We start from the raw sequence: 24593 nt of genomic DNA, 5'->3' as shown, positions 1-24593 counted from the left end.
CTTTGAAATACAGTGCCTGCCCCCCAAAAATTAAAATTGTTCCAGATACTTTGATCCATTTAGCTTTACAAACAAAGCTCCTAGAATTTTGCCTCTACACTTTAGATATGACTGGCATTCCTAAGTACTTAAACTCCACTGCTTTCTGATTGAATAAAACTAGTTCTTAGAGAATATTATGAAACATTTTAGTGTAAGCCAAGCCCAATATATCTTGCTGGACAAAATAAAAGGTTGAAAATTTGGGAACTCCAGTGAAAACAGAGGAACTAAGTTGATTAAATGCTCCGTCTGGAGTTGTGCGGAACGATCCAAGGGTAACTGCTGAAATAGTAGGAGATTTTGGTAAAGTATCCAGAAAGTCATACCTATCTAGTCTTAAGGGAAAGCATAGAAAGAATGTATTTCCCTTCACTCTACTACCGTGTGCCAGAATGAGCGAAGGTCAGCTGTTCAGAAGAACACTGTGTTCACTAACTCTAATTTAATTATCTACATTAGCAGCCATGTTTGCAAATGGCTAAGGACCAAGCAGCTCCCATGGAAACCATATCAGGTGCAAGCCTGTTTAAAAGTACAGCTGGCTTAAATACCTATACAACCATTTTTAAGTGCAGAGACCTTCTGATAATCAGAACAAAAAAAGTTCGTGGTTCTGAGAACTCAAAGAAATCTGGATATGAACTTTTTGAAGTAGTTCTTTGTGATTCTCTGACTCTTCTACACATATTGCCAAAGAGGTAGCAAAACTGGCTTGTGTGTAGGATTTGGATGGTGATTTTTTGATTAAGAAATTATGTAAGGCAAAAAAGTTAGTAATTTAGAGACTTGTCCAGAAAACCAATTCAAGTTAGCAGCTCAGTTCTCAAGGCAATTTTATCTGGGAAATCCCAGGAGTTCCAACCACCAGCGTTCAGAATAAAATCTTAATCATATCTTTAAATCACAGGGATTTCTTCTTTCTAAAACTGCAAAACTGTGGCTTGCCTCCTGATTTCCAAGTATTTACAGAGAAGTAATTCAAGCTTTCAAAGCTGTCTGCCAAAGACTAATTTCAAACCTCTCAGTTCCAGCATATTGAGAAGGAAACTCCAACCAAGTATCGTGAGGCTCTGAGATTTGGCAACCCTGCCATCAAGATGCTACTGTTGAGGCCAAGTCCGTAGGAATGGCCTTGAAAGAAAGACCCTATTATCTCTCACCAGCTCTTCCAGCTCTCCATCCCCCAAGAAACTCTCAATTGGAATAGGATGCTGGGCTGTTTGCAAAGAGATTAAATTGTTCACAGCTGCTTGGGAATTAACAAACCTCCTCCTCTTTCCAGCGTATTTCTGATCCAGGTGTAGGATACCGTGTGAGGTTCTTGTAGGACCTGGAGTTGGCACAAAGAACAACGTTTTCAAGTCTGCACATATATCTGAGTTACCAGGGCTCAATAATAATTTTCTGGCAGATTAGTCCTGCCCTACAGCAGGTTTCTATGATCACTAAAGCCAGAATGAAAGCAATGGGTCTGGATTTCACACTTTATATCCTTCCACGCTGAAGCTTTGATTTTAAACACTGCTTTATTTTTTTTTCTCTCTTTTGACACTGATCTGCAAGAACAAGTGTGACAATTCACAGGTAAACAGCAGAGTAAACTGAAGGAGCAGGTCCGTAACAGACCAAGTGACACACTCATAACTTGAAGGAAATTACTCAGAATAACTCAATAAACCTTTGCCAAGATTGCTAAGGGAGAGATCAAGCACTGCAAATTGCAAATGTGACCTTGTTTTGTCCAAGGCAAAGGAAGAGCTTGTAATTTTTCTCTTGCTTATTTTAACAATACTCATTTCTACTAAAAGCAGAGTCTTTACTAGCAAATAACTACCTGCTGGTAACTGTATAATTCATGAATGTGCAAAGTCTTGGCTCTAGGATTTTTTAGATTATTTTAATTTATTTGATGATACCTTTTGTTCTGTAAAAAGAAATTCAGTTTTAGCCTTGATCTTCAAATAAGAAAACTTTGATTCATGCCCAGCTTAACCTTTCATAGATAGAAAAAAGCAAGGCTATTCAAAGCCTGGTACAATTCAGGGCTGGACAAAAAAGCTCTGCAGTTAAGGATTCTCAACAGTTGCAGAAGTGGTTTGTTGGGGTGTTTTTAATGCCAGACTCTTACAAAATACTGATGCTTACCAGATGCTAGAAGGTATTTTTCATCTATTTTATTACCTGATGCTGGAAAAAGAGAAGTATATCCAATATATCCAGTCTTTTCACTAAACTTTATCAATTTTCTTTTTCCTTTCTCTGAATTTCAAGTTTTCTACTTTTCCAGGCTTTACTCTCTATAACTTAGAATGCAGCAAAATGCAGGTGCAAACTGCAAAGAGACCTGAAAGGTCCTTTATGGCCTCTGGCTTTAAACCTCAAATGAAAGTCCTGACAGTATCCTGAGGCTTTACCCCCAGTTTCATTTGAAGACAGATACAGTGGGAACATTTAATTAATGCAAGTGGTTTTGCATAAAGGACTTCCCTTATTTTTAAATATTCTGCCACATTTTCTACCATTTTTTTCTTGGTATGAATTAAACCATGCTGATAAAGGAGGTGATAGGGTCTGGCAGTAAACATTGCAATACTTTTTTTATCCCAGCACTCTTCTTTCATATGACCTATGAATTTATTCCCTTCTACTCGAATGCTGCTTTACAAGTTAGTGTAACTTAAAATTCAACAGCAGTGGAAAGGTGGGTCTGGGTGACAGCCTGAGCAGGGCTGTGGCACTGTTTAACAGTGTGTATACACCCTCTGTGGGCTTCCTTTGAACTCACACAATTCTAAAGTTGCTTAAATTGGGTTTGTGTCAACCCAGCTGAGATAACTCAATTGAGAAGAGAAAATCCAAGAAGACAGACCATTGGTACTGGGGTTTTTGCTACATAAATACCTGAAAGGGAATTTCCAAATTCATGATGACACAGACATAATACTGGTGGAAAAGGGGAATAATCAGTTTATTTCAGTCACTAAATCAAAACAAAAGTATATTGACAGTGAATTCATTCCATAAAGAGGCTTTAAAGCCACTAGTCGACGGTCAAAAGAAGATTCCCTTTTCCATGCTGGGCTCTAGGCCAGCTGTTGTCCTGTCCCTTGGGGACCCCATGCTCTGAGAAAAGCCTGGTATGAATAAGTTCCATGGGGTATAAAGCTCTGCCTCTGGTCCTGTGCAGGAATCAGTGCTCAGCACACCTCATGGGAACACAGAAGCTTTGGGTCATGCAATGGGGATGGTGAAAGGAACCCAAGATAAAATCCATATGGGACAGAAACAAGTGGGAAAGTGCACTTTTTCAGAGTCTCATGTTATTAAATTCTTGTTTGAATTCAGGCTTTTTCCCCTTTTTTCTTAAAGCAATGTTTAAGGAGTTTTCTTAGCCAGATCTTGTTATCATATAACCAGTTGTCCCTCCCTGCATTTGTAGACCTCATCCAGCCCAGTGTGACTTCCAGCCGGAGCTCATAGCTCAAAATAAACTTTTACTGGAAGATTATGATCAGAAAATAGGATTTCTAGAACTCTATATCCAATACAGCATAAAGTTATGCTCTATTACATAGTACTTAAAACACTGTATGAAGTAAAAAAGTTGTACTTAGACCTACAACACCCGTAAGCTTTGTGGTTTCACAGGGATCCCTCTCTTTGGAGCTCCCTTTCTTGAGTTACTGGCTATGTCCTTCTAAATTTCCATCACCTTCATGTAGGATGTATGGACTCGGTTGAGAAGGAATAAAAACTAACCAGTTATCAGCCTGGGTAGAAAGAGCTCTTTCTGCCTCCATGGAGAGCAAATTTTGTGCCACTAACACATAAGGTTGCTTGGTGTCAGTAGTTCATAGAAATGATCAGACAACCACTACAGCAACTTTAACCAGCTACCACTGTGCCACACAGACCAGCCAATTTGTTTCAAGTGCCTCAACACCAGAGAAACAAAGACAAACACAAACTGAAATACAGCTAAATAAAAGCTTTAATATATCTCCTGGCAACTTACCTCCAGCACATTTTAAAAGACCCTTAAAACCTTTATGCAGCACAATGCAGTTTATTACCTGCCTCTCTCTAAGCTGTCTGACAACATAGCTCTTCCATATTTTTGGAAGCAAAAGTTCTCCAGCTGCTTGACACTGAAAATAAAGGTGATTTGCAAAGTCTTGCCTTTTAGTTTGCCAAGCACTGAATGTGTGCTTTCTTGCAAAGATGATGGCTTGGGGTTTCTCTGGTTTATTTTGAAAACAAAGCAATTGGGAAACAAATCGTGGCCTCAGTATCAGAAATATTGCTTTTGTAAAAAGAAAAAAAAAACCCAAAAAACAACAAAACAAAAAATGTGAGTGAGTAACGGCAAATACCTGCAGGGGGAAAAAAATAAAATAGGAGCATACTGGGGAAATAGGCTTTCAATTAGCATTGGGGAGCTTCACAAGGGGGCTGGCTTGATGCTGCCTTCACCTTTCACAAGGTTTGGCTGGTAGCTGGTGCTTTGATATGTGCAACTACTACTAACATTTCTTAATATGACAATCCAAGAGGTGAAATAGCTTTTGTATTTTAAAATCCATTAAGAACAGCTGCAACTTAGTGCTGATGGATACATCCTCACTTTACTAAATCAATGTCTCCTTTGTTGAGTTATATGAAGCTGTTTCATTGCCACGCAGATGGGAGATGCTAAAAAAAAAAAAAGAAAAAAAATTAAATAAAGGAGATTTAAATATGTTATAGCACACTTGTTATAGCACACTACATGTTAGCATTAGATGTCCCTAGTATGAAGAAGTAATGAAACAACTAGAAATATAATATACAAAAATAAAAGAGTAAAATAAAAACGGAATTAGCATTTGAAGTGACAGTTCTGTAATGCTAAAAAAGCTTATCTCAAAACTGCATGTTTCTGGGTGGGAGAAGGATTTCTAGGACATGCTTTTTCCCTAAGTGAATTTTCCAAGAGTCCCAAGTGTTATTTGCCTTCTAGTTCTGTAGTGTCAATATGGATTTCTCATACCAATTTCCACATAGCCTGCCCCTACAGTGAAAACATCTTATGTTTAGAAAACGTATTACCACATTTAAAAATGTTTATTGTATTTTTAACAGTAAAAGTGTATGTGGAGAAAAAGTTATTTTCTTTAAAAAATGCCTGGTGGCCAGCGTTAGGGTTAACCCACAAGCTTGTTTCAAGCAGTATTTTTTAAAAAAACTTTTCTAGATGCCTAGACAGGATCCTAAGAAGCAAACGGACCCGATGGTTTTTCTTTGCTTGTAGGCTTTTGGGGTATTCCAGTTTAGTTCCTCGTGAAGCCTCATGATGAAACACCTACCAAGGCTCACCGAAGCACGAAGGTTTAGGTGGTTGTAACGAAATAATCACTTACAGAGGCTACGGGAGAAGAAGGTTTTGTTAGTCTGAAGGAGAATTGGGCTGTGGAAAGCTTAAGCACAATAGCCGATTGTCAAAGAACGCTGCTCTAGCAAGCTCTCTGCTTGCCAGGGGCGAGCCCAGGGGCAAGAGCAGCTTAAAAAAGAAGTGAAGAAAGACCTGAAACTATTTGCTAATGTGGTAACACTACCTTTATTATGAACCAACTGACTCATGGAGGAGGTTGTTTTGGTTTTTAAACTGGCATGCTCATTCCGTGGTATATGAACTGATCTCCAAGTCCTCGTAAGGATAATCCGTGGTGAGGCCAGTCCATGATTAGTGTTCCGTGGGTATCACATCTTCTTTACTGACAGCAGTAATAAAATGTATTCTCCAAGTGAGGACAGGACCTATTTGATAATCAGCCTCAAACCTTGAGTCCTAGGGGAGAATGCAGAATGCTGTCTGTGCCTGCACGGAGCTCTCAGCAGGATAAACCTCTGATTAGTGACGTGGAGGGTGGAGTGGATGTAAGTTTAATGTTATGTGCCAGCTCACATTAGACAACCTTGTGCAACTCTGTCAGTTTTGGAATGCAGTTCGATTACCTTATCTAACTGGAGAGCTTGAACAATAGGATTTAAACTTCTGGAATACAACTGACTAGGCTAAATGCTATTTTTAGGAACATAGATAGGTAAGTTAACATATATGTATATGATTAACTTACCTATTTGCATATAGATTATAGAGGTATATAACTTATGCATGTGTCTTCCCAGTTACGGGCACCTGCAGCGCTCTGAACACCTCACTTGCTACTCTCTAAATTCCCCCTGGCTGCTGAGGTGCTTCCAGTTGATGTGTGTAATACGGATGCTCCGTATACATTTTTCCCCTCCAACCTCACTGCAAGTTCTTTATGTCCTTTATACTTACTATTCGTATACTGGGCTGCATATTCATCTGCAAGTCTGTCAACACAGTTCACCTCCCGCAATCAGAAAATGGTGATTAAATGAACATCCAAGTACAGAAGCTGTCAACCTCGTGTTCATATTTTTTAAAGTTTAAAAAAAAATATTCAATTACCTTTTGCACTCATATGGCTCTGAAAAGGTCTTTAAAAAAAAGTTTCTTCCACCATCGTAAAACAAAATCAAAGGTCAATGCCGATCACATAATTTTTAGCATTTACAGGAACAATAAAGAAAAATCATGTCTGTAAAAAAAGTTTATGCTGCAAACCTCGCAGTTCTCTGTCTTCTAGGGTGGGTTGTAATAGCTCCTAAAAGGAGCTTGTCTGGGGAATTTAGCTTTTAACCACAACAAGGTACTGTTTGTTTTAGCTATCTGTTTCAGCATTTGGTCCATCTCATGGGACGGTCTTTGAGACTTTGTTTCAGGATTAGGTTACAGATAGAGTATGATAAGGAAAGGGGGAAAAATTCCTTATTTATGTCCTCTTACGTGCATAGGGGAAAAAATGCAGAATTTTATATATGTGCCATCGACCTGAGAGGGAACATAATCCGCTCTCAAACTACAGAGTGAGCACAACTTCTGTAGTGCGTGCAACAACTTTGACCTCCGTGTAATTACTCCAGGCTTACATCAATATAACAGTGCCGGCTTTCTCTTCAATTATTTCCCGGGAGTGGCAGGCTCTCTTCCCGCAGCGCTTATTTATTTCGAATTGGCCTAATTTGCTCAACAATTTGCACATCCCTTCTTTGGCATCCCACGTTTCCCGGACGGCGGGAGCTGGGGCTGTCGGGGCCGCCCCGTCCGTGGCCGTCGGTCCCTGCCCCGGGGGAGAGGGCACGGGGCTCGGCACCGCCCGGCACCGGCGGGCACCGAGCCCTCCCGGGGGAAGCACCGCGGCCGGGGCCCGGCGCTGAGCGATTCCTACGGATGAGTAAGCAGCAAATGTGGTAACTCAGGCCAACAGCTCTGCAATTAGGGCTATAATTTCAGGTGTAGCCAGCAGTCGCAATGAATATTTATTTCATCGTACCGAATAAAAGAAATGGCCCGGCTAAATAGCACGGGGAGTTCTGTGGGGTCCTTTGGTTTGGAGAGTTGGGGGGCTACCAGCGGGGACCCCCCTCGTCCCGAGTGGGACAGGCTCCTCTCCCCGCGGCAGGCTCATGCCCTGGTTCGTGCCCGAGCGCAGCCCGGCCCGGTCCCTTCCCGGGCAGGAGGCTGAGGAAGGCAGCGTGCAGCAGCCGCCTTCCCGGGGCACAGCCGGGCGGGGGGGGCAGGGCTGAGCGGGGCTCCGCGCCCCCCGCCCGCGCCGCGCCGCTCCGGGGCTCCCCTCTGCGAAAACACCCGCGAAGTGTCGGGTGGTTCTGGGTCCGGCGGCTCCGCACCCCGGCGCGGTGGCGGGAGCCCCCTCGGGTTTGGCTCCGTCGCGGAGGAGGGTAGCGGAGGAAGAGCGCGGCGGGCGCGGTGGGAGGCAGCGGCGGCACGGGGGGGCCGAGGCCCCTCCGGCTGCCCTGAGGTCTGCAGCCCCGGCGAGCAGGAGGGCGGCCCGGAGCGCCCGTCAGCCCCCGAGCCCTCATTGCTCCCTCTCCGCAGCCAGCCTCGCCGGGGCTCCCGCCAGCCAAGCGAGCGCCGCGGCGACCGACTGGCTGTTCCCGGGCGGACTGCAAGCCGCACGGATGCAATGCCCCGAGCGCCCGTCTCCTCCCGAGCCCCTGGACCGAAATCCGGGCGCCCGATTAAAGGTGCGAGGTCGGCGGCAGCGATGTCGCGGCAGCGCGGCAGGCGGGGAACGGGGCCGGCTCCTCCGCCCGCTCCCCGGCAGCATCCTATCGAGGTCTGAGCCGTGCTGCGGAAAGGCACAGCCCGAGCCTTTTCTGTGGGGGGGGGGGGTTGGGTTTCGTTTGGGTTTTTGTTTGTTTTTTCTTTTCTTCGCTTTGCGGGGTTTCTTTTTTTTTTTTTCCTTTTTGGTCTGTGTTTAAGTTACTGTGGAATGAGGAGGTGCGAGGCGTCGTAGCAGCTCGGTGGCGGTCCGTCCCTACCGAGAGAGCCGCTCCACAGGCGGAGTGCTTTCTTTTTCGGGGATGGGGAGGTGGGACGGGCGCCGGGGGTGGCGAGGGAGCCTCCGGGCCGGGGCGCACCTGCCCGGCGCGTCCCCCCCGCTCCCGGCGCCCGTCAGCGTTGCTCGACGGGACGGACCCGAGGTGAGCGGCGGGCGCGGTAAGTAGCGCTCCCTTCCCCGCGGTACCCCCTCAGCGCGACTCAGCCTCCTCCCCATCCATGCCAGCCTCTCCCGCCCCTTCCCCGCCGCCGCCAGTGGGAGCGCGGCCCCTTTAAGAGCCCGGCTTTGCCTCCCGGTAGCTGAAGGTCATTAAAACACAAAAGCGCTCCAGCGCTGCGGTCCAATATAGCGCATGCGCCCTGCCCGAGGACTGGCAGGGAGACGGCAATATGGCGAGAATGCCTGGCAGCGGCGGCGGCGGCGGAGAGTGGAGCGGCGGCGGCGGAGGGGGCGGCGGACGCGGCGGAGGCGGCGGGAACAATGCGGGGGACCGGCCGTCCGGCCGCGGCGTCGCCCCCCGCCCGCACCGCTACTGCAGCGCCGGCGAGGAGGAGGAGGGCGAGGAGGAGGATGAGATCCAGGAGGTGCAGATAACGGGGGACGAGGAGGAGGAGGACGGAGCCGATGGGGGGCTGCTGCTGGACGAGGAGGAGGAGGAAGAGGAGATGGGTCTGGAGTGGGACGGCGAGGAGGAGACGGAGCCGCTGCCGCCCGCCCCGGGCCGTACTCCGGGCGGCGGCAGCAGCGGCGTCGGGGCTGCCCCGGGGGGCGCCGCGGCGGCTGCCCCGGGGGGCGGCGGCGGCGGCGGCGGCCCCGGGGGGGCGGCGGAGGACGCGGAGCTGGAGGCGGCCCTGCTGCTGCAGCGGCCGGAGCGGGCGCGGCTGAGCGAGAACACGCGGCTGGCCACCCGCTACGCCGTGCGCATCTTCCGCGAGTACCTGAGCGAGAAGGCGCAGAGCCCCGACTTCGAGACCATGGACAAGGGGGCGCTCTGCCGGGTCCTGCGCTCCTTCTACGCCGAGGCGCGCTCCAAGAGCGGGCAGCTCTACTCCAAGTCCTCCCTCATCAGCATCCGCAGCTCCCTCAACCGCTACCTCAACGAGCCGCCCTACTGCCGCACCCTCGACCTCACCAAGGACCCCGAGCTGCGCGCCGCCAACCTCACCCTGGCCGCTGTCATCCGCAAGCTGGAGGAGCAGGGCGCCGGGCCGGTGGTGCAGAAGCAGGCCATCACCCGCGCCGACCTCCGCAAGCTCTACACGTGCAGCGTCTTCAGCACCCAGAGCCCCTTCGGGCTCCTCAACAAGGTCTGGTTTGAGACCTGCATGTACTTCTGCACCCGCGGCCGGGAGAACCAGCGGGAGCTGGAGGAGGACTCGTTTGGGCTGGCCGTGGATGAGGACGGACGCAAGTTTGTCTACTTCAAGGCGCTGGGGCCCTACCACAAGTCACGCTCGTCCTCCTGGAGCAAGAAGCGGGCGGAGAGCAGCGATGAGGAGAACCTGCCTCGCATGTATGAGACTGGCACAGAGTTCTGCCCCTATGCCAGCTTTGTCAAGTACCTCTCCAAGCGCAACCCCCTCTGCAAGGCCTTCTTCCAACGCCCGCGGGACCACTGCAGCGAGGGGGACATCACCTGGTACGAGAACAAGGCCATCGGGAAGAACCTCCTGGGTACCCGCATGCAGATGCTCTCCAAGGCGGCCAAGCTCTCCAAGACCTACACCAACCACTGCATCGGTGCCGTCTCCATTGCCACCCTCAACAGTATTGCTGGCATTGGCACCAAGCTGGGAGGACTGCAGCCACCCCAGCACCACCACCCCCCTCCCCACCACCACCACCTCCTCCACCACCCCGCTGGCGGGGGCTGCTACACCCCTGCCCCCCTCAATGGTGGGCCTCGGCCGCGGCCGCCCGCTGCCAACCCCTACGTGCTGCCCAAAGACGGGGACGCTGTGCCGGTGAAAGCAGAAGCGGCCGCAGTGGCCCCGGCCAAGCGGGCGCTCTACGAGGCCGTGTTCCCGGCAGGGGCTGCGGCCGGCGGCGATGCCTGTGGGCCCTCTGCCTCCCCAAAAAGACTCTGCCGCCGCCCCGCCGAGCCCCTGGATGCCGCTGCGCCCGCCGTGGTGGTGGTCTCAGTGAAACACGACCCCTTGCCTCACCTCCTCCCCGAAGCAAACGGGCACAGAAGCACCACCTCACCCACAGTAGTTTCACCTGCTATTGTTACCCCCACACAGGTAACCGGAAAAAGAAAAAGGAAAAAAAAAAAGAGAAAAAAAGTGGCAGCCCCTCACCCTGCCCCACATAGTCTGCACTGCCCCCCTCCTTTCTTGCCCCAAGGCTGGGCACTCAGGCATACTGCCAGCACTGGGGTGGCTCTTGGGTCACGCTCACTCTTCAGGCACCCAGAGAGCCCAGACGCGAGTTATCCAACTTACTTGCCCCCCTCAGTCTCTTCATGCCCTGCCACTGGTCCAGTGGCCACTCACTGTGTGCCTGGGTGTTGGACTTGACTGGTGCCTGGGTGCTGCCATGCTCCCCCTCAGTGGCAGCACCGAGAGCTCAGCCCTATGGGCTCCCCTTTTCCTCCTTTTTAGTTCTTTCCCCCCTCTTTTATTTCTCTTTTTGCGGAAGATGTCGAAAGGCGGGCCAGAACAGTAGATAGGGGCATCAGGTATCATTAGTGTGTGTGGTGTTCTTGATGTGCTAATGAACTATTTGAATAACCTCAAATGCAAGAAACAGCCGGGAGAATACTCAATTACACACTAGTAATGAGGGTGTAATTTTAAACTTCAGAAGTTAACAAGAGGGTTAATATGGCAATTGCATTCATCTTGTATCTGTTTATTTAAAATAGCTCTGTTTCCTGGCAGTGATCCTTTTTTTTTTTTTTTTTTTTTTAAGGCAAATTGGCTTTACTTGCCTTAGTTACCATAGTGGCGAAATATACAGTAAGAGCACAATTAAACGGGTTTAGGTGCAGCTTAGCCGTGGAATGAGCCCAAATTCATTAGATGTGTTTGGTTAAGGTAAAACGGTGTTGTGGAAAACGCTGCTGAGCTGTGCCTTGATGTGTGCCTTGCAGAGCCCCCTGTGCCGTGTGCCAGTGCGTGCTGGTGCCTGCCCCCCGTCCCCTCCAAAAGCACTTTCCTCTCGGGTGTTGGAGCGCCGGAGCTAAATTACTTCAATTAAAGCCTCGCTGCACCTCTGCAATTGCCTTGAAGTTTGGAAGCCATTCCAAGTGAATCTGTAAAGCGTACGCAGTTACGTTGTGCCCCATAAAATACCGCGTTTCGGGCAAGAACATTACTGCTGGCTGCCCTACATGATTACGAAACCCCTCCGACATTCTTGTGTCAAGTAATAACAGGGATCGAGGGATCGCCGCCGTCAGCCGGGGAGCGCGGCGCGGGGCAGGCACAGGTATATGACATGCCTGAGCTGTTTCCCGAGTGGAAATACCAGTTCTGGACAGACTGACCCTTTCAAAGAGTTTGCCAACTAATCAACCAGCCTGAAGGCTAATTGGGGTGGGGAGGGGGAGGGCAGGGCTCCCAGCGAATGCCTGCATAAGCATCTATGTTCTTTAATGTACCTGTGACCTCTCCTTTCTTTCGAGGAGGCTTTTTTGGACCACTTCAGTGGAGTGCTGTAGCTTGATCCCCTGCTGTGTGTATCTGGTGTCTCTGAATGGCTTAGAGGCTTGATTATGTGCAGATAATGTTTTTGTTCTAGCTCATTATTCCAGGTAAAAGCTAATGCTCCTCGCTGTATTTAACCCTAGATTCCTCTTCCCCTTGCTTTTAACGGTTTGAAAGCAATTTTGGAACTTCGGGCACAGTTCAGCTTTTGAGGAGGAGCGCTGCATGTGCGTCTGGGAAGGGGAAGAGGGAACTGGGCAGAGCAGTCAGTGGTCAGGGAGTGTGTGTGTGTCTTTAACCTGTTAAATGAGGCGTCCTGGTACTTTCAGTTGTCAGACTAGAGAGCTCTATTTCTACCCTGGCCCACAAATCCTTTCACACTTGCAGAAAGCTTAGGCGAGGAGAAATCCAGCTGCTGTAGTGTTTGTTGCAAAGCTGAGCTTCCTGCGGGAAGCGTTTGGAGCTGTAATTCTCATTAGCAGTGGGCTGTGAGGAGACAGGGAGAAATAGCTAAAATAGAGTGCACAGGCATCTGCTGTCTTCCTAAGTGTATCAAGAAAGAAAACGAGCAGTCAGCGAGGGTAATAGAACTAGACAATGTGAGTTTTATCAGTAATTATATGAAAATGTTCACCTCCATTCATAATTTCACGAGTTAAACAAGGTGCCCACTCACTTTTGTAGCTGAATCTTGCCTTTGCTACAAACCTCATTAATGTAAATCTATAACAGAAAAAAAAAAAGTATCTCTTTTCTTTTTTTTTTTTTTTTCCGTTTTCATCACCAATTTTTCTTGTGTCAGTCTTAACTTATGCACTTCTGGGATGTGACAAAATGAAAAAATACTGGTTGTGGAATGGATTTCCTTGGGAGAGTGTTAATGCTAAACTTTTTCTCTCTAGCTACCTTTTATGATACTTACACTAATCGAGGTCCAGGGCATTTCCTGGGGAAATTAATGACTGGCTGAGGTTAATGGCCCAAGGCATTGCCTCAAGCCATTGGCTCTCCCAGCCTGGTCATTAATCCCCAGGAAATGCCCTGGCCCTCAATCATTATTGCTTAATTATAAACAAAGAGTTTCTAGGCCTTTTTACTGAATATATCTCATCAAGTACCATGACAGTAAATTCCACTGTTGACAAATATTACTGATTCCTTGAAAACATGAAGGTCATAAGTTTGTGGTTTATTGATTGTCTTTGTAACTAGTCTTCCAGGGGACAGATTGTGCAGAACTCATGGATTTGTGCAATACTGTGGTGAAAAGTGGTGGCATAATGTGTGGGTATCTTAGCATATATTCCTTATACTGTGAGTTTTGATTTTTTTTTTTAATAGCATTTAGCAAAGTGTGGAATATGAAAGTACTAAATGGGATGTCTTCAATTTGCATGGACTGTCTGAGCAAGAATGTTGATTTTATGCTTTTGTGTTGTAGCTTCCATTTTTTGTTTAGCCCCAAATTGTCTTTTCAACACTGAGTTGGTAGGAGCCTCCTCCAGAGCTCAGGAAAGGTACATTAAATGTTCATCTTGATCCAACTATTGCTTTAGGTTTTAACCTTAAGAGCAGCATTTATAGTGTATTTTAAGCATACAGCACTGCCATCATGGCACAACTTTCTTTTCAGCTCTTATTTGCTCTGAAGTGTAGCAATTTTCCTGCCACTGACAGCAGTACTTCAGTTCAAGTTGATGACAGAGAGATGTAATTTGGCTGTTGTTCATCTCCCATGCTGCTGAAAGATGAACAATAGCTAAAGCTTGAACTTTTGGTGCTACAATGTGGTGGTAGCTTTTGGGTTTTATAGATCTGGTACATGCTGAACTTACCACAGTAGTAATACCCAAAAATAGGTGTAGGAAAATAGTTTGGCCTCTGCCAGGGGGGAGGAAAGCTGCCTGTCACTTGCAAATGCTTTGGTTACATTTGTTCTGTAACTCAGTTGTGTTTCTCTGGCCTGTTTATGAAGAATTTATTAGCTATTAAGATATCTACCAAAAGCTTGGTCATTAAAACCTGAACCATGTGCATTTGTCTTAGCTGTTTTGGGGAATCCTGAAATGCCTTTTTTTTTTTTTTTTTTTTTTTCCTTCTGCTTTAAATTCAGAGTTGCCCTTTTTGCTGTCTTTTGATCTGGCACATGCCTTTTCATTGCCTTATATTCTCTTTGAAGGGCTTCCTTTGACCTGAACCAGAAATCTAGTTCTGGCTGCAGGTTTTGCAAAAGAAGGCAGAACAATAGAACGTGAGGAATAGGAGTAGACAGTAGGCACAACCGGGAGCAAATCAAAAGTAGCTAACAAGTCTAACCCCTTTTAGTGTTGGATTTTGGAGGAAGTAGATAAGAATCTGATCTAGGAACATCCTGCACATTTCCTAATTGGCCACAAAATAGACTTGTGTTTTGTGCAAGTATCTCTAGAACTCTGACCAGAATGGTTGGTAGGTGCTTCCCCAGTGTGCAGGGCAGGAGAACTGATCAGGTCGCTTCAGGAAAGGACGCTGAGGATGGTGGTGTAAGGATGCTAGGCTTTAGTTCTGCAGGGTAATAGATGCAGCAATATCCCTATCTCAAGGGCTTGAAGTACAGTGGCTGTTAAGACTGATGACCGCTAAAGACCTTGTTAGTTCTTGTGACAGTGCTGCTATTGATCAGGTTTCAGAGGTTAGTGCTGTGCTGGCTGCCCTACTGCATGGTTAGTGCTCTTCTCTTTGATTACCAGATTATCCCAGGTTGCAAGAAAATCCACAGTTTTCTAATTTTCATTTTTAAAAGAAGCACTGAGGTTTAAATCATAGAAGGTAAGGATTAAAGAAACTCTAATCTATGGTTTAAGAAATTGTATCTACCGTTGAGCCTGCTGTTTGTTACTTTGTTACTTACAGATTTTTTAATTAGGAAGGTTTATGATCTTCTGCTGAGTTACAGATGTGGAAAGCAGATTTGTGGAAGGGACTGTTATACCTAATACTCATCAAAATTACTCTGAAATCCTTGGAGGGCAGGGGGATAAGGTAGTAGTGGTGTAAAGTTTGGTCCCCAAAGCTTTCATATCAATCTCTGTAGTGAAATGCAGGAATCCTGGCTATGGCTCTTTTGGGTGGAAGTCAGTGTTATTTGTAACTGAGTGCTTCTAAAGATTGTTGAAGGAAGATAGGGTTTTTCTTTTTAAGGAAGTAGGATATCCCAGGATACATTCCTTATAATGAAGATGAAGCTTGCTAGGCATGTGAGTGTTTCCCAAGATGAGTACAAAACAAGCAGAATAGAGATTAGGTGTAGTAATCTTATATGCAGCTTTGGGGGCAGTACATGCACTGAAAGGAATGAAGGGAACTGGCTTTTCTTTCCTTGACTGAGGTTGGTCCATGTTGAATGAGCTATTAGGGAGTTGATTTTAGGTGGCTTGGGAGAGTATTTCAGAGCAGATCCAAGGATGGAGTTTTGATACATGCATTTAGAATGGTGGCTGTGGAGCTAAAGGTCCAATACTCTCTTTGTAGGTCCTCTTGGTTGCATTGGCATGATATGTTTGAGGTATTAAATTGTGCAACTATTTCAGCTGGTGATTTCTACTATCGCTTAATTTTTCAAAATATTTTTCCTTTTTAGAAGTTATACTAATTTTATTTAGTTGCATCACATGAACTGGTCAGAGAACTTGCTTTGTCCAGCCTTCAGCGATGGCAGGAATGCAAGAGGTGACCAGTTCCTTGTAGCTCAAATAAATATGACTTTTGTGATACAATCAGGAGAAAAAAAACAACATCACTGAAGGTGCTGCTGTATTTTGACACTCTTTTACATCCTATAGAATCTGAAATTACTTATGTTGGTACTCTGTGCACATCAAAGATAAAACGCACAAGCTTAAAGGCAGCAGAGAGCTGATATTTTTTTTTTTAACATAAAAAGTATTCTGTGATTATCCTGTAAAAGATTTCCCATTGCCCACTGCTCTGTTTCTAGAGAGCAAGAGATCAGAAACGGCTCAGTCTAATTGGTGAGTCTGTGTGACAGGGAGCTGCTTTATTTCATGTATGGTGTAGAAATAAATGAGTGCTTAAACCCTTTGAAACATACCACTACTGCAAAAGCCATAGGCTGTAATTAAATTGAATGTGGGGTTGTATTGTCTTGTGCCCTTGGCTATAAACTTGATAACAGGCCATGGTACCCCCACCATTGTGTTGGAAGCTGGAACCTAATTAGAGATGTTGTAGATTTTCAGTCACTTTCGAAACCTTTCTGTTCATCTTTTTCCCCGCGTCCTTTCTTATTATTTTGCTTCTCTGTTTCTGAAGCAACAAATGCACCCTTCTTTTCAGAAGGAAATTGTTAAGGGCATGTAGCCAAATATGTATGTGCAAGATAATTTTTTTATCATATTTTGGATTCAAGGGACAAGTGTTGGTAACTGCATTTTATCTGATGTGGAAGAGATTTATTAGTGTTGAGACAGTAAAAATATATAATCATGTTTCCAGGGAATGCTTTCAGAATCTTCTAGGCATTAGAATGGGGAATAAGGAAGGGATTGGAACTTCTTGTAATACCTTGATCTGAAAGTAACATTGGAAGATGCACAATTGAATTATGTTCTGGTTGTTTTGGGGGTATTATCAACAAGGAAAAATGGCTTTTCTGGGCTTTTAGAAATTTACATGCTTTGCATTCAGCCAATTTTAGTTGATCTGAAAACCTTCAAACTTGCTAAGGACTTGATCCCCGATGAGAACAAGTATCTTTGATGTGTTCTTAATACAACTTCTAGTTTCAAAAATAATCAAAATTGCAGTGCACAAATGTATTATAAACATTTCCAATAAATTCTTAGTTAATTTATAAGGTTGCCTGTTATGTGCACCAGTACACTTCTGTAGCTAGGACAGATCATTTTAATGAAATGGAAATTGAATGACATTTTCTAGCCTCATTCACTTTACCAATGTATGGATTTTGTTTATATATATATTTGTTTTTTTCACTGTATGTTTAGGACACGTGTGCTCCATATAGCACAGTTCTGAGCTAGCACCTTTTTGGGACTTCTGACTCGGTTCAAATCCTACCCTGAGTGTTCTGATGTGGTTTGCAATGTTCTTGGTACTTAAAATAGGTCATGTAGGCTGGATATAATGCATTAGTGTGTGACTTCTGGAAGGAGGTAATCACTGCTCTTCAAACAGTGTCAACAGCTGTAGGAAACCAGTCCTTCCCCAAGGTGGACATAAGAGATGGGGACTGAGTGAAGCATTTTGGTAGTGAGGATAGCTCGTGGTGGAACAAAGGTTGTTTGATACTGTTGAGGTAACACAGGCTGGAGCATTTGTCTGTGTAAAGGGAAGAGAGCAGAAAAGTCTTTACAGGAGGCAAGGTGTAAAGCTTCATTTTGGCTTTCCTTTCCAAAGGAATTTTGGCATTCCTTTTTCTATTTCCTTATCCAGAAAGTCTTGTGGAGGTGCTAGGGTGATTTCTGAGCTGAGCTTAACTCTACCACAGTGCTTCACTTCTCACTCTCCTCGTCAGAGTGCCCAGGGACCAGGTCTGATGATGCTGTTGTTTGTTTTAGTTTGGTTTTTGATATCAGGAGTGAGAGGAAGAGGAGCCTTTGCACTTGAGACTCTTCTGCTTGGTAGTTCTAATGAAGGAGCCACAGCTCTCAGGCTCCCCTGCAAATTTGCACCTGTGTGTACTCAGTTAGCACTTCTGTGTCAGCCTGTCAGAAATGTAATGCAGAAATTCCTAAACCACCTTCTTTTAAGCCTTTTGTGTGTGCGTGTCCGCTTATGTTTATTCAAAATGAGAGATTACTGGAATAATTTCAAGAGTGATTTCTCAACACCCTTCAGCTGAATCCTGAGCTTTTACTCACCACAGTGATATTTTTAGCTGCTTCTGCTGCTGCTGTTGATTTTTCTCTGTAGGTTCTAGGAGGCTTCAAAAGTGTCCGAGGGAGGTCGGTCTGCAGTAAGGGCAGCATCCTGTGTCTGATGCCTTGGCTTTGAGTCATTCAAGTCCAGTGTGGTCATACTGAGCCCTTACTGTGATGCAGGGTGACCAGACCAGCTTGTCCTCACCTTGCTGGTGAGAGCTCTTGTTTCATGGGTGCTGAGGTGTCTTCAGTGCACACCAAGGGACAGCATTGGAACTCTTGGGCTCAGTAGCACCAGTGGTTAATTACTGAGCATCCTCTGGTTGGAAGCTGCCCTGGAGAAGTAGCAGCAGAAGTGTGTGGTGTGTCTGGCCAGTGTGGGGGTGGGAGCATTGGTGTGTGGGTTTAGTGTGAAAGAGAAGGGGAAATCCACTCGTGTTGCCCTCCTCATTTCATTTCTATTTGGAATGGCTTGAGACTCTTCTTGATCTTTTGTCTGAAATGTGGGGAAGAGGGAGAAGCAAGGAAGATGAAGTTGACTTAAATAGCTTCCTTCCTTCCTTCCTTCCTTCCTTCCTTCCTTCCTTCCTTCCTTCCTTCCTTCCTTCCTTCCTTCCTTCCTTCCTTCCTTCCTTCCTTCCTTCCTTCCTTCCTTCCTTCCTTCCTTCCTTCCTTCCTTCCTTCCTTCCTTCCTTCCTTCCTTCCTTCCTTCCTTCCTTCCTTCCTTCCTTCCTTCCTTCCTTCCTTCCTTCCTTCCTTCCTTCCTTCCTTCCTTCCTTCCTTCCTTCCTTCCTTCCTTCCTTCCTTCCTTCCTTCCTTCCTTCCTTCCTTCCTTCCTTCCTTCCTAACAAGGGCTGGCTGTTTCACCTGTGGCATGCCTGATAAATTCCCTCCCTTGTATTGAAATCGCCCCATTCAGAAGAATTCGAGTCATCTGAAGTGCTGTAATTAACCCATCTAGTTTTGATGCCAAATGGGGAGGACCTAGCTGAGAGTTGGGTTGACAAGTTGGAAAGTGTAAATGGGAGCACAGATGTCCTAACAGAATCCTATGGCTGTAGTACAAACTGTTGGCAATTCAGATAAAGAGGGAGCCTCCTTCAACTGATTGCCTTTTTGAGGGTTTCCCTGTGTTTCTAATGTTTATAACTAGCAGCACTGGCTAGTCACACAAAAACCTTGTGTGCTATTCCTCCTTATCTCAGATATGACAGTGATACTGGCTGTTTGTGGTGATGCTTTTTGTAGGCTTTTATCAAGTTGATCAGTACTAGTTTCCGTCTTGAGTTTAGAAAATGTCTTGTCTTGTCATGATACAGTAGTTTCTGCATGATCTCCTAGATTGTTGCAAGACCAGGTTCACATCTTGCTCAAGTTCTTAAAATGCTTTTTAAGGGATGGGGGAAATAACAAGATGCTCTAAGCTTGCACAGTTTGACTAATCAGCAGTTCAGAATGATCTGTTGAGCTTTTAGGTTTATTTTCTCTTGTCTCTTATTTTAATAATGCTGAAGTATGTATCTTGCTGATTATCTCTTTGAAAATACAGTTTCTTGGGAAAAAAAACCAAAACACTTTCTCTGAAAACACACACTGATCAGTGACTGACTACTTGGGAGGGGAAAAGTAAATGTTCTTTGAGGAAGAACAGATAAGACAAAGCTATGTGGTCCATGAAATCATGTGAGGAAAACTTAAGTTCTCTAGAACTGACTGGATCTGGTAAGAATATGATTATGATTTTTTTTTTTTTCCCAGCACAAACACTTGAAAAAGTCATATTCCTTAGCAGGGATGGCAATGCAAAATTCCCTTGTCTTTGAATCTGCTTTTCTTCCTCCTCAAGTACCATTTGAAAATAAAATAGGCAGAATGGGACTAACATGGTTTCGGTGTCAGCCTCAAATTGCTGCAAAATCGGCTTTCTGAAGCTGCTGCCAATTCAGAGCAGTATGTGTAACACAGTTACAGTTTGATTTTTGAAAAGCAAGAATAAAACTTTTATGTCCTTTCAGAACTTTGTAGTTTTGCTTTCCTTTTGGGGTATTTGACACACTTTCAAAGTAACCTTATTACTGGTTTTATCTCTTATAAGTCTTTGTAAGTTACCTTTTTCATGAGACTTTTAGTGTGTTACTTTTGAAATGCACTTGAATACAAGTTTTTTGGTTGTTTCCATTGAAAGTACTCTAGATACAAGCTGTTCTGTTCAGGTTTAGGCATTGGAAAGTATCAAAAGTAAGGAATTTTTAAAAAGCTAAGGAAAATGAGGTTTATTCAAGCTAGGAAGTACAAATGTGTCAAAATGAGCATGGCATATAGAATGTGCAGTGACTCAATAGTAAACATAGTATTAGTTGAGTTGTTAATGCATTGTATTGATGTGTGGAAGTAGCACTACACTACTGTGGAACTGGCAAAATTATCCCCATGGTACAGAGGAGGATAATTCAAGACTTTAGAGTTTGAATTTAATTCATTGTGGTAATGAATTAAGAAAAGATCTCTCCTTCTTGTGCTAAAGTAGAACTTTAACCACTCAGTTTTTCTCAGTATATTCACTTCCAGACTGCCAGTGGATATAATCAGAATCATGAATGTAATAGTAGGCTAGATTTACAGTACAGGATAATGATATGGTAGTAACTGTGATTGCCATGTAAAATATTCAGAAGCTTGTGTATGTTGTTTTAATTGTTGAGAGATACAAAGGCATCAGGTCAAATCTGTATCTTTCCAAGAAAAAAATATAATAGATGAGATTTTTTTTTTTTTAATACAGAAGGCCCATGTCCAAATTTTTGCTAAAACAGCAAACCACACTCATCCACCTCCTCCTGCTTGGTAACTCAGCTGACTATTCTAACTTATTAAGGCATTTTTATATCTGTAAAGTGCAGGACTGATTTGACTGGACGCTTCTTTTGCTACAGGGTTGTCTTCTTACCAACCTAGTTGCTGTGGGATGCTCTGGTGTTGTGGCATTGTTCTGCATAGATTACCAGCAGCAGAGCTGCCAGAGCTACCCAGCTCCCCTAACCCTGTCAGCAGCTGCCCCTGGCCTGGCACAGGGCTGGCAGTGCTCCCCATGGCCTGGCACAGGGGCTGGCAGTGCCCTCCATGGCCTGGCACAGGGGCTGGCAGTGCCTCCATGGCCTGGCACAGGGCTGGCAGTGCCTCCATGGCCTGGCACAGGGCTGGCAGTGCCTCCATGGCCTGGCACAGGGGCTGGCAGTGCCTCCATGGCCCAGCACAGGGGCTGGCAGTGCCTCCATGGCCTGGCACAGGGCTGGCAGTGCCTCCATGGCCTGGCACGGGGGCTGGCAGTGTCTCCATGGCCTGGCACAGGGGCTGGCAGTGCCTCCATGGCCTGGCACAGGGCTGGCAGTGCCTCCATGGCCTGGCACGGGGGCTGGCAGTGTCTCCATGGCCTGGCACAGGGGCTGGCAGTGCCTCCATGGCCTGGCACAGGGCTGGCAGTGCCTCCATGGCCTGGCACAGGGCTGGCAGTGCCTCCATGGCCTGGCACGGGGGCTGGCAGTGTCTCCATGGCCTGGCACAGGGCTGGCAGTGCTCCCCATGGCCTGGCACGGGGGCTGGCAGTGTCTCCATGGCCTGGCACGGGGGCTGGCAGTGCCTCCATGGCCCAGCACAGGGGCTGGCAGTGCCTCCATGGCCTGGCACGGGGGCTGGCAGTGTCTCCATGGCCTGGCACAGGGCTGGCAGTGCTCCCCATGGCCTGGCACAGGGGCTGGCAGTGCCTCCATGGCCTGGCACGGGGGCTGGCAGTGCCTCCATGGCCTGGCACGGGGGCTGGCAGTGCCCTCCATGGCCTGGCACGGGGGCTGGCAGTGCCCTCCATGGCCTGGCACGGGGGCTGGCAGTGCCCTCCATGGCCTGTCCCTCCTGCAGGGAGCTGGTTCAGGCTCCAGCCACAGGAGCATTCTGCCTATTTTATTTCCACTGCCTCTGGAGCAGTGGCCATGCAGCCCTGCCTGTGGCTCAGGGTTCTGCAGCTCTTCTCAGGCTCCCCTCCCAAAAAGGGAACTAATGCTAGAAGGAAAAATTAAATATCTTTCCCCTCACCCCAATCTTTATATAATCAAAAAAGCCCCACCTGAAAAGCTTTAATTGTCTTTAGTGTTAATTATAGTGGTCTGAAATAGCTGTTATTTATTTTATCTGAAGGAATTAGATTTTAGAAGGGGAAAGGAGCTTTCCAACCTATCAGGTGGCCAGAAAGGTTAAATAACTGAGCTAGCAGGATTTTGAAGGCAGAGCATGATTACTTTGTGAGAAGAAAGAGATGGAAGTAATAAGTTGAAATGGAAAATAAGAAGGAGAGGAAGAGCAGGGTGAGAATACTTTACCAACTACCTTGTTGCAGCATATCATTTGGGGAACTAGATTAACTTCTGTATGCCAGTGTGCTTCTGCTGAATTGGTTTAATGGATTCAAAGATCAAAAGATCAAAAGATAATGTCTCCGTTTGGAGAGGGGCTAAAATTGGAGGAAGAAATTAGGGGGAAAAACATCCTTCTTTCCTAATGCTAACTAACAAATTTAGTTGGTGCACTGAAACAAAATCTGATCAAGGAAAAGGTGTACCCAGAGGGATGGCAAATAAGAGCTATGCATATTTTTCTTTAAAGTAGAAAAGCTAGATAAAAGTATAAAAGAACAGTTAAGGGGCAGAGAGGGAAATCTGAGTTTTCTTCAACTTTAGTGTGAGTTAAAAAAAAGTGAGTGGGACTTAAATTAAGTGTGTTGTATTATTGCCTCTTAGGGGAACTAAAATCTAAAGGGTTTTTTCCTTTAACCTTCAAAAATGTGAAATTTAAACCGTTGTTTCCTGTAGAGTTTTGTATTGGAACAAGCCTTGGTTTTTGGGTATGTATTCTGAAAGAAATCTGCTGTCAGCACAGTGGTAAAATGGCCTGTAAGCATTGTGTTTGGTTTTAGGCCTAATGGACAATAAATTAGTTTCCTCAAGCTACTTGAAATACTCCTTGTAAACTAAAGTGTCCAGATCAATTTCTCATTCACATCTTATTAAAGCTCACTGAGGAAGTGGGAAAAGCATGGTTTTGATCAGAGCACTGTAGAAGCTAGTCATAAACTCTCTTAATCCTTAAGCTACTCCATAAAATTCCTGAGAAGAACCCTGGTGGGTTCCTGCTTTCAAAGACAGCTTCATCCCACCTGGATGAAGCCAAGCAGGGAGAGCAGTTCCACTCTCTGGTGGGAGTGCACTTGGGAAGTCAAGGGGAGACAATTGGAGTGTCTTGCTTTTCCCATGTTTATCTGACTCACAGTTTCCTAGTGGAATAGTAGAGTTGTTGAATCATTTGCATGAATAGCTGTCTGCATCCAAAATGACTTGTGCATGCTAGTCTGTTCTCTGTATGGTAATGACTGAATTTCTCTTGTGTAGTCGGTTCATGTTACATGACAGCCTTAAATGCCACGGTGGTGTGCTTGATCAAAACACATTTTTTTCCCCCCCCTAAGGAAACACATGGTGTCACAGCTCTGAGAAGTCAGGAATTTCTTGTTGGTAGGTAGATGGCTGGGTGCTAGCTTTCAGCATCCCATTCTTGAGAGGAAGTTAAGCTGCTATCATTCTGTACCCCACTCTTTTCATAAATATATTTTAAACTTTTATGATCTCTTCTATCAAGTTGCATCTGCATGAGTAGGAGGCTCAAATCAATATTTACAGGGTCTGCTTTCATGCTTTATATATGCTGCTATATCAAGATACATGGTTGTGCATTTTGTAAGAAACTTACTCAAGGGAAGTGTTTATCTGATCAGCAATATCTGCTTTTTTAACAATGATAGGAGGATGCTTTGAGCACAGTTGTATAAGGAATGTGCTTTGGAGAAACTGTCAAATATGCTGGCCATTTTGTGACTTGAAAATTGTGTTTAACTGTGGAGAAAAGTGGCCATCACAACATGAAGCTTCCCTGGAGCAACAAGTGTGCTGCCAGTGGGGCAGTGCCACAAAAGTAAGTCATGTTTTCAAGACACAGGAGATGACAATGTTGGAGATGCTGTACCAGCTAATGGAAGGCTGTAAGCAGGATACAGGATAGATGGCAGAGATGTTATTCTGGCTGCACTAGTGAAAGAGTCAAAAAAAAGGGGTGGGGAAAAAGGTCCCCATCTGTGAAAATGAAAGCGTGTTAGCTGTTCCTAAAGCACATTTTTTGTGACTTTTGAGAAAATTAGCAGTCTCAGCCTGCTGGGTCTTAGTGGGCAAGTATCCTTGCATGTTGGTTGTCATGAACTCATGCTGGCTGTCCCTGCTGTTGGCAGCCTGGGTGGTGAAGAGTTGCTCTTGCCCCAGAGGTGAGCTCCTGACTGGCAGGGCAGGGTGACAGCCACAAGAGAAACCTTGCTCTGCCAGTGGTGCACTTTTTGCCTGCGTAGTCTGCTAGGCTGTTGATGTGATGTTACCTCAAAGCAGCAGACTCCTGTACCAATTTCAGAGGAAAAACAGGACTAATGGCCAAATTTCTACACCCTGTGTCTTTCATTAATTGTGAAAAATAGCAGTTTGCTTCTCCATCCTCCTGGC

At 45.8% G+C, this 24593-nt stretch overlaps 1 protein-coding gene across 1 annotated transcript in view; it reads left to right on the top strand.

Moving 5' to 3' along the window:
* Positions 1 to 7999: 7999 nt before the first annotated feature.
* The window catches only part of KCTD1 (potassium channel tetramerization domain containing 1), a 69903-nt gene continuing 53309 nt past the window's right edge, over positions 8000 to 24593 (top strand). Inside the window, exon 1 of the mRNA XM_058811923.1 lies at positions 8000 to 8157. Coding sequence (XP_058667906.1) covers positions 8092 to 8157 — 66 coding nt within the window. The 5' untranslated portion in view covers positions 8000 to 8091. The remainder of the gene's footprint in view (positions 8158 to 24593) is intronic.

The sequence above is a fragment of the Ammospiza caudacuta genome, chromosome 1 (genome assembly GCF_027887145.1).
Source record: "Ammospiza caudacuta isolate bAmmCau1 chromosome 1, bAmmCau1.pri, whole genome shotgun sequence".
Taxonomy (NCBI): Eukaryota; Metazoa; Chordata; class Aves; order Passeriformes; family Passerellidae; genus Ammospiza; species Ammospiza caudacuta.
The sequence above is the reverse complement of the archived record's forward strand: the minus strand, read 5'-3'. Positions and strand labels throughout refer to the sequence as shown.